General features: G+C 43.7%; 1 protein-coding gene across 2 annotated transcripts in view; it reads right to left on the reverse strand.

The window, feature by feature from the left end:
* TAF6 (TATA-box binding protein associated factor 6) overlaps positions 1-14,030 on the reverse strand; it is a 102,471-nt gene that overhangs the window by 40,706 nt on the left and 47,735 nt on the right. For both annotated transcript variants that reach the window (XM_078671638.1, XM_078671639.1), the window contains exons 4-6: positions 12,600-12,753; positions 12,149-12,205; positions 11,729-11,848 (exon numbers count right to left, since the gene is read on the reverse strand). In XM_078671638.1, the coding sequence (XP_078527764.1) occupies positions 11,729-11,848; positions 12,149-12,205; positions 12,600-12,753 (331 nt within the window). The remainder of the gene's footprint in view (positions 1-11,728; positions 11,849-12,148; positions 12,206-12,599; positions 12,754-14,030) is intronic.

Below are 14,030 nucleotides of genomic sequence, written 5' to 3' on the forward strand. Positions count from 1 at the left end.
GCAAACTTCTTTAAAATGTCATTAATATGGGAGAGCGAGGGAACATTAAAAACATGATCAAATGTAAGGCAATCCATGATGATAGATCTTGTAACGCTTGTTTCAGGCTTAGCCCAAATTGATAGACAAAGCAAAATGGGTTGAAGTAGGAGTTGATCCTCTAGGTAGTTAAGCCCAACCTCTTTATCTACTAGTCTATATAGAAACTGAGGTGGGGATGCTCAACAGAAGTTTGAGAAACTTCTGTAGAAGGACAGTCATCGCATAATTCCAAATGCCTCCTCCATACATAGTGGCAGACAGAGCTTTGTCTTGGTATATTTTGATCATTTCTCTGGTGGGGCGACTAAGGAACTTATATGCAAATCTAAAAATGCCCTCACAAACCCTACTCATTTTAAGTCTGGCACTTTGTACATGACGCACTAAAGAGCCATTGCTGGCGAACAATACACCCAGGTATTTAAATGTATTAACCCTCGCAATCGGAAAACCTTTGATAAATCAGCGTATACTCCTCTGGGACTTTTCCCCGCATCTCGTATAGGTCTTAGTAATGTTCATCTTCAATTTACTCCTCTCCATGTAGTCCACAAAGTTGTCCATCTGTCTCTGCAGGCCGGCAACTGTTCTTGACATCAAAACTGCGTTGTCTGCAGAAAGTCATACAGGGACCGAATGACCGCCGCCGCCAACAGGAGAGTCATACTGCAGAGCCCTGAGAACCCAATAATGTCAAGGGAGAAAAAGAACAGGTCCAGGACACAACCCTGTCTTATCCAATTCTTGACTCGAAAGGAGTGAGTACATAACCTGTTTGGGCCAAGGAGTACCTTAGCAGTCTATTTCCCATATAAATTAGCAAGAAAGCTAACAATGTTCTTGGTGCCCCAAGTGAGAGTAAGGTTTGCCATAAAATCGAATGATCCTCCAAGACAAAGGCACTACTGAGTTCGGCAAAACATAGGAATAGTGAACCAGAGTTGGACTATGAATAGTTCCCAATGAGCAGGTTCAAGTTGGCACAGCGTTCTACCATCTCCAATCCTTTCTTAAAGCAATACTGGGCATCTGACAGGATACAGATATCGGTGGCCCACTGCTCTAGTCTTTATAAGATAACTCTACCCATCAGTTTCCTGGAGGAGTCCAGTAATTAAAATCGGACGGTAGCACTAAGGGAAGAGGTGTTGGGCCGCGGCCAGGGCGATTGACGCTGAAATCTGTGGCCCACGGTTCAATCCCCGGCACCGGCAGCAGGTCAGCCCAGCACCAAGTGACTCTGGACAATAGCTTGCTTAATCTTCCCGACGGCCCCCAGCGCCGGAATGCCTCCGGGTAACTGTTCACGCTTTACAAATACTGGATTTTACATTTAAGGGTCAGATCTGTAACCCTTCTTAAAAATAAGCACCGTAATAGAGTCATCCCAGCTAGAGGGGGTCGTATACTCTACAGCTTTGTTAAGCACACAGGTCAGAATAGGACTCCAGAGTTCTCCCACTGCCTTGAAGGCATAAACAGGGACACCATCTGGTCCGGGGCACCTTACCTCCGGCACTGCATCTAGGGCAAGAAGAACTTCCTCCAAGGTTATTTCCAGGGGTCTATCTATTCTGTGTCACACGCTAGGGAGCCAAAGATGTCGGAGTATTGCGCAACCCACCCATAGGATGGAACATGGGAAGTGAATTGGGGGACTGTGTCAGCTTTCAAGAAGGGGCATTTACAGTGTTCAAAAACAAAGTGGCTTGGGCTAGGTTTGCCCATCCTTCTTCCTTGAGTGACATCTTCCTATTGGCTAAAGCCAAATTATAGTCCTTCCTAAGTTGGTTGATGGCGGTGTGGTCCCTTGGTGAACTGTGCAGTGCTATCCACAGAAATTTAGCAGACTGAGCGCTTGAGCTGGGAGATGAGATAAGTGGTGCCCCAGAATGTGTTACAGTTCAGCTCCTCTTCCCACACACAGGGTAAAGCTAGCAGACGAGATCCCGAGGTCGGAATTATCACCTGCGGAGCGACTTCCCTAGTGAAGTCTCAATCCATCATAGCCCTGAGGAGTCGCGGGAGGATAATCCCACATGCGACGAAACACGTGCGGCTGGATTGCTCTAAAGAACATTAAAACACTATACTTCTCAAAAACCATATGGTTAATTTCTTGTTTATCCACAGGCTTTGTTTTTAAATGTACAAGTGTCTACACAGACACATCTTGTTATATATAACTGTTGTGTGCAAGGGTATCTTGTTGCGATTTTCTGGTGTGCTGGCCCCGGCTGACACACAATTGGGGGGTTACAGGGCTTATCCCCTCACCCTTTTTTGCACCACATTCCTACCCAAGATTTCCAGACATATTTGCGTCCACATTTAGCAGTGCGCCCTTTCTCCCCTTTTCCGTGACTAAAAACCCTTTGGAATTACTATAAACTATTAGGACCAGTTCATATTTTCAAATGAGTTGACATTCAATCATGTTTAAAAACTATGATCTTTGACAGATCTGTAAAAAAAAATCTGCCCTACTTGAGTTAGTGGTCCGGATCCATAGGTGAAGGTCATTAGTAAGAATGAATCTCGCAAGTTAGGAAATGGGCTATTCCCTCCTGGGTCTACTTTCTCATCCCATCTGTACCTGGTTGAGGACCTATACAAGATGATCTGCTCCTGGCACTCTCCTAACCAACATGTGAGGCCAAATGCTGCCAAACATGTATTTCTTCAGGTCCTAGATTAGATTAAAATACTTATAAAGCGCATGGCTGCCTTGGCAAAGAGGCGTCCCAGTGCTGAGCAGGGGACAAAACACAGCAAATTATACCTGGGAAAAGAGCAAGGGACAAGACAAAGGGAGTTATACCTGGGAATAGAGCCAGGTCTTCACAAGACGTCTGAAAGCCTGATGGTCCTACAAGGTTCACTTGCAATCAGACAGTCGAAATGCAAGACTGAGAATGACATTTTAACTCCTTTCGTCCCAAATGTGATCTGTAATGCAGGTCAGTGGTAGATGGACTGCATGCCTGGTAGCTCTGCAATTTCAGCAAGGGAACCCCCTGCACTTCTACCCTGGTGGATGCTGTGACTATGGCTGACCGCATCTGAATAGAGTAAGGAATCTCCAGTCCTGCCAAGGAATGGAGAGGAAGTCACCGCACTTACTCCCCTGTGGATGGAAGCAAGGTGGTGCTAGGGGGCAAAAACTCATGAGAAAGTCCTTCATACGGTTATAAACCACTGTCAGAGCAGAGTGGTGGGCACCATGGCACATGCTCCCATTTGGTAGCCAACACTCCCACCCTCTTCTTTCTTAACAGCTATTGGGGTAGTAAAAGTAAATGCAAACAAGAGATGTGGAGGCTAGATTTGTGACAAAACAACTTGACACAACTGGTCTACTGGGTCTTGTTCTACTCATGTGATAGACAAACTTGAAATTAGTATTTTCTTTTCACATCTGAGCTTTCACAGTAGTGACTTGGCCGCTGCAACTTCCATCCAATGTATAGACTTCTGTGTCTCTACTGATTCCAGAACACTTGAGCAGGGAAAGGAATTGTAGGTTGCTCTTCATTCTGGTCGGATGGCATCTGTTGTTAGTCGAACACCCAGAATAAGGGAAAAACACTTCTGTTACAAGAAAGTCTGTTTTCTACCAATCCTGGGGACGGAATCTGTCATGCTGAGAAAGAGAGGGGACCAAAAACATAGGATGTGCCTATGAATCCCAGGTGAAGAAAGGCTGATGGAAGCAATAGCTCGGCTGCAAACATGTCAACATGGATGTGCTGAAGCTTTCATTGTTTATGTATGTATGCCAAGCCAAATCTACCCTCAATCTGAATACTGTAGGCCTGATTTAGCGATTGGCAGATATCCCGTGCACTATGTCCCATGGCACGTGTGATAAGGCAGACAGGATGCCCATCAGGTTTGTGACGAAGTAACTCCTCTGCCAAAATGTAGATGAGGTGCTATATGTTTTGTACAAGGAATTGAAATGACTGCCTTTGATCAGTGCTCAGATCACACTTCTTTGGCCACCAGCTTTGTAACATAATTCAAACATGGAGTATGTATTTCCCCAAAGTCTGACGGTATAGGAGAAAACACAATTTATTGCAATTTCAAAAATACAAAGATCAGAACTAGCTAAGTCACATGCTATAGAGGAATTTTACATTCATCCCCCTAGAGGGAGAGATTCTGGTTCCTTCCAAATGGCATTATCGGAAGCCAGTCACCTTCAGTGGTCCTTTGATGATGTTTATCCTGGAAGTGTCCATTGTAAAAAATGTGGAGAGACATGACGGCCTGCTAGATCTGCTATGTGGCCAAAGCAAGGTCAAATGTGTTTTTTGGCTTTTCTTGTTTCAGTGACAACTCACTGTCCGAGCTCAGTGGGTGTCATCGCTGGCACTGTATGTTTGGAAGGACATCTATGCTTTGGGAGGGAATCTAGTAAAATGCTTTATCAGAAAACATAAATGGGCCGAGTTCTGAAGGCCCTCCTCCTAGCCTTCTCTGGCAATGCCCATACTATATGGAATGCCCTCCCAAAAAACCTGCGATGTAACCCCTCCTATTCCAGTTTCAAAAAAGACCTCAAAACCCACCTCCTCAACTACTATTGGGGATCCTAACCTGGGTCCGACTCCTGATCTCTTATCACCATACTATATTTGTTCAGTAATATTTTGTCCTTCTTCCTGTACTCCATTCTACCTAATTACTTGAAATGTATAGCTCCAGCTCATGTTTATCTATCTTGATTTGTATAATGCTCATGTTGTTTTTACTTTGTATATTTCACATTGTTGTTTCCTTATCTTTTTATATGCTTTTATACCATGTTTGCCTTATACTATCCTAATCATGTAAAGCGCTCTGATACCTCTGGGTCTAGCCAGCGCTATATAAAACTTTTTAAATAAAAATAAATAAAATCCCATTTCAGCTGGAACATCAGAATACATAATAATCGAGTAGTACGGAAATTTTTTATGCAATATGCAGGAAGCTGGCTCTCTACAGAATATTGGCACTATGCGGCAATACCATACCCAGAGTCCAGGGGTTTCCCAAACGTGCACCGGGCTCAATGCAAATCCCAAAGTGCTCTATTAGTGGTAGTGCTAGTGTGGGTGAGCAGCTTTTGGCCTAACACAGAGGAGTGCAAGACATTTATTTCACACATATGAACAATAATGGACACACGACTCAAGAAAGAGTTCCAGACCAATTAAATAAACTTAAGGGGTACTTTATTTTAAGACCCAGGTCTTCGTAATAAGGGAAGTACGTTTTTAATTAAAAATACTTTTCACTTCCCAAAAAATAAAAAATAAAATCGACACATGAAAACTTTTTCCCATTGTCCAATGTTATCCTATGGGGATAATAATATTGCGGTTAAACAGGTGCGTATTGAACTTACAAATTCAGTGTTGGAAGCCAAAAGCCAGCAAGGGCCAGGGGTCAGGTAAGTACCACACTGCACCAGCAGCTGCAGAGGTCGAAATTGGAGTTTGAACCAATGCTTTCCAATGGAGACAGGGGGCGCCTTGAGCCACACTGCTTGCAGGTAAGAAGATCGGTTTCAGGGGGGGAAGCTTTTGGGGGTTAGGTTAAGCTCAGGCAGGGCGAAAAGCAGCACCAAACATACACCACCATATGTTGGGAGTTTCTTTATCTTTTTCTTAGGGCGGTTGTTTTATTTCTGACTGCCTCGCAAATACGGCAAGCTAGTCGGAATACAGGTCTCCCTAATCGAGTCCAACAAGGCAGCTGACTCGCAAAAGATAAGAAAATCCCAACACATGGTATAACTTTGCCAGACAGACTGAAACCCTTTTTGGGTTGGAAATATCACCGGAAACAAGAAACTACAAAGAATTGATCATAGCCCTGAGGAAGTCACTGGGTAATCCCATGTAACAGCGACGAAACACGTGTTGGCTAAGAAACTGACCAAGTGGAGCACAGGCTGGACTTCACGTTCAGAAGAAACAGATTAAATCCATATGAAAATAAACACAAGACAATCCGTATTGTGACTTATAAATGCAACTATATGTACTAATATCTCAAACGTGTGCAGAGGATTGGTATTTACAGTAAACCGGAGGCAGCCATCTGCTGCCAACAGCAGAGGCGCGGGGGGGGGGGGGGGGAGGGGGGAGGATGGGCCGGGGGTCACATTACAACGTTGGCCGGCCTCTGAAGCATCCCTCTTTGAACACTAGCTCATCCTGGGGCAGGAAGCATGACACCTCTGCCCAGGATGTGCATTGTTTCAGGTCCCAGAGAACAGGGGCTCTCTACCCAGAAGTCCAGAAACAAGTCTGGTGGTGGCTGGCTGGCTACAGCCGGTCAGAGACCACACCAGGGTTAGTAGGGATACAGGGGGCACCTCTGGGTACATGGGGCAATACCACACTGGTATATATGGAGAGAAGTAGTTTGGTACAAAACACTCCTATATTCAGTAAAGCTATCATGGTGCTGTGGAACTAAAGTTGTTGAGTTCCCAAGCCCTTGTACTCTTTCTGTCTTCACTGGCACTTACAACATTGGAAAATGGTGCCTAATATTCTAGGGGCACATCTGCTCATGCAGATATGCCCTCACTTGGAGTATAGTGCATCCTGCCTTAGGGCTGTGAGGCCTGCTAGAGGGGTGACTTATCTATACTCTTATGCAGTGCAATTTGGCACGGCACCCAGGCACACTGCCATGTCGACTGTCGTTTTCACCCTTATAGAGGCATGCAGGCTGCAAGGGCAGTGGTATGGTCCCCGCGAGGGGGGGTCCCAGAGGACCCTCATCAGCTTCCAGGCCCTAGGTACCCAGGGTGCCATTTACTAGGGACTTACAGGAGGTAGAAGTACCAATTAGGGGTTTGTTTTAGGGAAGAAGCACTGGCCCAGGGCACCTGGTTGGATGGGACCCTGTGAACTACACTCAAATCCACATCAAAACCAGGCGAAAAGTCGGGGCTGACCATGCAAAAAAACAGCACTCCCTCACAGAATCTAAACAGTATTAAAATAGATTTCCACAGTACCTTTAACCTTGAAACCAAGGGGGTGCTCCAGGCCAGTCTATTTCAGGCCATACGCTGCAGGAGTCTCTTAGCCCTTTTAACCACTTGTTGCACAATGGGAGGAAGCTGTGTGTAGGCAGACTCAGCCCCTCCTCTGGAATGCTGGGGGACGTAGTTCCACCCCAGACGTGACACCGCAACAAACAACAGTATTAGATGTCCAGCGCTGCAGGAGTCTTAGTGCTTTTAAGCGCTTAATGCACAACAGGGGGCAGTGGTGTGCAGCAGAGTTCCCCCCCTCCCCTGGAATGCTGGGGGATGTAGTCCAACACCAGCCACGGCACCGCAACAACCGGAGGTAATTGATGTCCCCGTAGTGACATCTTTGCTTCCAATGTCAGAAGCAAAGAAGGAGCGGCACAAAAATCACTTATATTCTACCCACATATTCCTTTTATTTCACCAACAACCAGACCTTATTGTTCCTAAAGCCCTGGCGGTACTGGCGCATGTTCAGACGAGGCACCACAGACTCAATTCTGTTATTGAATCATTCTTGAAGAAAACAAATTTTACCATGAAAATGGTTGAAAACCCTGGTCATCCAGTCTCAAAAACAACACTCCAACCTCAGGAAACTCCAAGTGTTCAATACCAGCATTTCTAAGTGGCTGAACCAGTTTTCTTCACCGTAGATTTTTCAGTCGTTAGATCAGGTGCCTCATCTATGGATTCCTGTGCGGATGTCTCAATAAGTAGAGTACTATTTTCCATGTCATTACACCCATATCAGTAGAGGACTGACAGATAATCGCCGCTGGACCATAACCAAACTCAGTTAATAACAAACATCAGTTATCACCATAAATGAGGACTTCCCAGGAATCTAAACCTTAAAAATCATCATCAGTGCACACTTTATTTTTCATACCGAGAGCTAACCATGGCAGTTGCTTATGAGCAGCGAAGAGTCCACATCTACAGCATAGATTTTGGTATAGAAAATTCAAATTTCTTAAGTCGTGGAGATTCTGGAAATTATCAGCAGGTGTCACATATGTCTGAGTTACCAGGTAAGTGGAGTTCACACAGAAATATCAGAAAAGGAGGCGGAATGGCTAGAGACAAATAAGTGATCACAGACTTGGCATCTGTGGCTAATGCTAAATGATGTTCTACTTGATTGTTCAGGAGGCCCTGCTGAGTATCAGGCTCGGCTTAGTAGTGTGCCCCAGCAGAGGAATCATCTCCTGGGAAACTGTTCAGCCAAGGTCACCCAGTCACAACTCTAGCACTTATATCATTCACTAGGACCAATATAACAAACATGAGAGCACTTAAAAGTATAAAAATGGCAAAAAGAGGAGGGTGCCTTGAGAGGTGTCACAGAGAAGAAAGAGATAGGAGACACCAGCCTTGAAAGCACTACACTGGCCGCTGTGGATGTGAGGATTGCGATTATGGTGTACTAGCCACAAAGACTACTCAGAGAGATGGAGCAAGGTACTTACAAAAAATAAAAACACACCATACTCCCAACTAAACCTGCACACGGTAACAGCCAATCTTGTTATCCAATGCACCTAAATCCAACTAAACCAAGGAGGAAGATTGCTGGGATTCAAAGCCAGCAGAAAATTCACAATAGGTCTCTAAACCAAACTGTTAACCAACAGTCCTTTACTGAATATTCACAATTTGAGGCGGTGATTGATAAACATCAGTGACTAGTTGGATTCCAACAACTCCTTCAAAATATCCACTCTCATTTACATGTAACTGTCTGAAGAATGCTCAAGGTGATGCACAGCTGAATATAAAACTCTAGACAACACATGCCAATGTTTGTGAATATGCAAAGTTAGCGGCAACAGGCCACAGACTGTGTGGAGAAGATGTGTGGAGAGGCAGAGACATTCGGAGCACCAGGACGAACAGGAAATGTGCAAGTGAGGAAGCAAAGCCCCTCCACATTTCAACCAGCTTTCGGTTTAAAAGTTCAGGAATGTTCATATTATTCAAAATGAGTTTGTATACTTTAAATATCTTTGGCTTTATTTGAAGAAACAATATATATTTTCATCCTATTCCCACAGATCTTTTAGAATTTCTCCATTAGATATGTATTTTGGCTTGCTAATTGGAGAAGGACATATTCAATGACTTTCACTTATTTTCTGAGGATATGGAGTTCATCTGCTTATTTGTACTCTACACAGGATATGAGGAAGCAGAGATTTTATTTTATGAAGGTATGGTTATTGGTCTGGCAATCACATTTGAACCTTGACTCACGGCACTCAGTTTCAGTACCTACAAAGGGGAAAAATGATCTGAAAATGGAGCACCCGCAGGGGAGGCTCCGCCATTAGGGCGGGGGAGCGTCAGCCCAGTGCTTTCTCGCAGTGCGAGAAGCAGAAACATAAAATAGTATTTTAAATACCATTTTATGTTTCGGCTTCTCGCACTGCGAGAAAGCAGAAGGGTATGCCTGGTTGGGGGCGGGCAGTTGGCGGGTCAGGGTGGCTTGCCCTCTGTTGTGGGCCCTAACTGTTTGGTTGGCCCTCTGGGGCCAACAAACCAGTCATACGCACTCTGGATTTTCTCTATGTAGGCTGCATGCGGCCTACGTAGAGAAATTGGCCTCCCCATAGGCGCCCGGCTGGGCGCTGTCATCAGTAATCACAACGCTGCCATTGCAGCATTGGGATTAGCTTTGGGGAGGCGAGGGAGGCTGCCTTCTTCCTGTTCCTGAGCAAGAAAGCAGCAGGAGCGGAAGAGGCGCGGGATCTGGCAAGGTACTTTTTTTTTCAAACACCCCCACCCCCACCCCGCCGGGCGCGAATCCCCGGACGACCTCTCCACCCACGAGTCATGCCCGTGGCAACTGAGGATACATACTAGGGCAATGTGGTTGACGTCAAAGAGTCATACTAGCTGTGCCCCAGATTGATGGCTTTAATAAAACTGTTTATTAATAAGATTTTCAGATCCAACAAGTGGCTAGCAGGGTAATGGACAGCATGTGAATCTACAATAGGTAACACTAGAAAAATCACCTCTGACGGCCAACTGTCTTATCTGAATTTTCTTTTCACTTTTCCCAAAAATTATTTTTATTGAAAATTGTTATACAGTTATCTCTAACAAAAAAACAACAACATTCAACCGGTCACTAAAGTCTGTAATTCTGATTGCTCCTGCAAATCTATTCCACTACACTAAAGTAGTGCATAACATGAAAGCATCAACACCATATCTTGCGTTATTTCCACGTGACACGATAAAACATATGCCAAATGAACATGTTCATCAAATTGGCTGCATCTTACTTCAGATCACTCCACGGTTCTTTTCCATGCCCACAAATGCTCCTAAATGCATTACTACAACCTTAGCTTTTATATGCACCTTTTCAGACTCCATACACTACTCTGTATTCCAGTGTCATGGATAAGCTTCAACTCCGAGCATTAGCCCTTCTACCCAATGCCAATTCAACATTTGCAAAGTGACAATGATAGGTCATGACCGCCCTCAAAGACCATAACTCTAGTAGTGCCACTTAAGGGGGTAGTTCTGTAGGGCACAACCATTACAGTATAAGCTCTGTGCTTCCCTCCAATAAGCTATGTAGCCTAGGGCAGAATTAAATGATGGGGCTCAAAAATTCTGACGCATTCTCCAACACCAGCAAAGGTGATGCTATAACCAAAATCGATCACTAGCCTCTTAAATTAATAAATTCAACGCAAGAACTTCAGCTGGACAAGCCTAGAGCCATTTGTAAAAGAGACATCCCTTGGGTTTGCTTGAGCTTCCTACCTATCTGCAACCTCTAACTTTCCCACATAACTTGTTAATTTTGCTCTGAACTTTTCTAGGAATGTTTAGCATTATTCAGTAATATTTTTGACACTGCTTTCGTTTATAAGCCAACATTTCCAACATATCTGAATTTCCTTTTTGACTAGTAAGGAATGTCTTCCGAAGAGCAAAGTGCTGAACCCGGTGCAGGAATTTCAGGAGGATGACTGGACTGCAGAAATGAATTATCACTTTTGCACTGATAAAGTATGAGTGCGGAGAACAAGGAGACTCCACCGTGTCGATCCCCAGAGTTTGCGTAGTTAGGGGGTGAGGAAGCGTCTGGGGGAGTTTCAATTCCCTGTGGCTTTTCCAAATCATAGCAGTTTTGCCAAACAATGCACTTGCCCATACACCTTAGGAAACTGTCCAAGCATTCTTATGGGCACATGGATAGTGTTTCATTGTAACTGGCAAAACTAGTTTATCTACTGGAAGAGGTCAACATACTAGATACACTGCCCTTCCCTTCCTAGCTTAGAGGGTTGCAAATATTTTAACCCAACATCCTGGTATCATTTCAGGCTCTGCTGTGCAAGTTTGACCTTTGGGTGCATTGAGATTTAATTATGTCTGATTAGTATACAATAGAAATGATAAAGTCTGCAGTGTGACTGTTACAGATTTCGCACACAAGGATGTCACGCTATCTGGTGAGTAACAGGTATGATAATCAAAGATAGCGGAAATGGAGAATAGGAAGACCGGGATTATGCAACATACACTTTCATCGCATCATCACCACATCAGAATTGCACTGAAGTTTCTGCTTTTCTGGCCACACTTTAAAGCGTTCACTTTCTATGCACTTACCTTTGCCATCTGGAGTGATAGCGTTCTGCCCCTTGCCCTTCAGCGGGCTGCCTTCTTCTTGCCCTGGCTTTACTGCTTTCAATGGCTCTGTGGCTTCGGTTTTCTGCTGCTCTTTGGGTGCTGAAGAAAGTAACAGATGACAGACAAAAGCTTAGACTTACAAAATGACCTGGGATCATCCCACGCCCAAGCATAGAAGAACCTTAATAGGTCACAAATTAAGAAAAACTGAATGGAGAGGAAGGTCACTCAATGGAAAAGAGTGAGAAAATCTGCAAAGAATTCTACTTTTTAAAGTGTAGCAATGAATGAGGAGGAAATACATGAGAAATACACAAGACAAGGAGTAAATAAGGAAGAAGCAGAAAATGGAAATGGTAGGAGTTGCAACCTCAAAGCACAGAAAGTGGGTCACTATACCTGGAGGAGGGTTCTCCGGAATAGCAGGCTGCACCCCCTCGATGCTCAGCCAGTGAGCTGCAATGGACAGGGAAAAAAGGCAATCAGAATCTGTGCAGAGTCACACAGCCCAACAATAGTGGACACAAGTTGGAAGCGATACAGCAATTCACATAAGACCAAATAAATGTTAAGGAGCTCAGGCCCGAGATGCTATAAAACAATTACACATTTGCACCAGGGGCGATGGATTAAGAATGTATATGTAAATCTTAACTAGAATATGGCCTGTACATGTCTTGTATCAGGGTACACAAGAATTCAGTGAGCAGTGTGGCTGTGAAATGCATCTGGTTGGACTTGGACATCACAGAATTTTAAATGAGCACCACAGAAAACTGCTTTTGTTTGGTCCAGGAGTAAACCGGATGACAAATTATTTCAATTACAAAATGGCCTTAAAACACCTTACCTTTTAAGCACACATCCAGCGGTACGCGTGGCAGTGGGGTGTTGATAATGTCGCCGAGATCCACCTCCTTCTCATCGTAGAAGTACAGCTCTCGCCCTCCTCCACTCGCATATCGAAAGGGGATAAATTCATTTGCAGTGAACCCATAAAGTGGCTAAAAGACAAGCAAAGGCTGTGAACACTAGATGAAGGTCTTGTGAGGTTAATTTCACATTTCATCCGAGTATGAACAATCAACATTAAAAACAAATATTTTTCAACACAGTCCTATCTTATCCTATAATCTCTGCTCTCAACACAAATATAGCCCTGGAGGCAACACATTAGCAGACACGTAAACCAGAATGCAAACATTCCTATCAGAAATCAATTTATGGCTTAAGAGTCAATCGATCAATTCGTTATTTGAATGTCAGACATTCATAAAAGATAACATACAGAATATACATACAGTTACAAATCATATACAATACAAAAAGCAGCAAGAGTTAAATCTGTTCAATATCTCCCAACTAGAAATCGAGGTTTTTGCAATACGATATGGCCAATTTAAGAAAACTACCCATTCTAAAACATGCGTCAGCTATAGGCAACAATTGTAGGAAACGAAGTTAAACTCTGCATTGCTTAAAATTGGGCATCCTAAAAAGAGGTAATACTAAATTGTGTTCTAAATTTCTTTTTTAAATGTACAGAATGTAAAATGCTAAAGATTGGTTATAAGTATTGTCACAAGTACATTCTTTGCCTTCCAAGTCACCAAATTATCCTTGAGTGTAAAACACAACATATAACCAAAAGTGCCAGCTCTAAATGTCCGCAACAAAGCTCTCTCCCAATTATTACACACAAAAGACAAATAAGGCTCTAGACAGAAGTTTGTTTTTAGGGCAATGTAATTCTTAACTAAGGGTTTTCTCAATTCCAGACTATTCCGTAATGCACGTCTGACCATACATAAACGTTTCACAGAATGCTTATCATTTTTACATATATTCGAAGGGTTGTCAAATAAGGAAGATTTTCCCAGATCTGCTTAACACATTCAAGTCCAGGTCCCACCGAACACAATCACTAATTATATTTTGACTAAAAGAGGTCCCAGGGTTGTTCCACACTGACAGATGCCCTATCATAATCAAATCCTCAATATAAGGCAGACCCAATTCGTTGTAGCAAAACTAATGGGGGGTTTGAGCACGTAACAGGCGACAGAAGGAAAAGCGATTCTCCTTCACTTGGAATGCCCAGCAATCAACAAAACCCCTTCCGCCGCTACACATTGCTTGGTGCATATTTCTGAAAGGGAATAAATCAGCTCGCCCCCAGTCTTACAAACATTAAAAAGTAAGCATACTGCTTGCTTAAACGTAGTGTTCCCATACCATACATTTTATGCCCATGATCCATTAGAATCAAATATAAGATCAA

Source organism: Lissotriton helveticus, chromosome 12, assembly GCF_964261635.1.
Source record: "Lissotriton helveticus chromosome 12, aLisHel1.1, whole genome shotgun sequence".
NCBI classification, from domain to species: domain Eukaryota; kingdom Metazoa; phylum Chordata; class Amphibia; order Caudata; family Salamandridae; genus Lissotriton; species Lissotriton helveticus.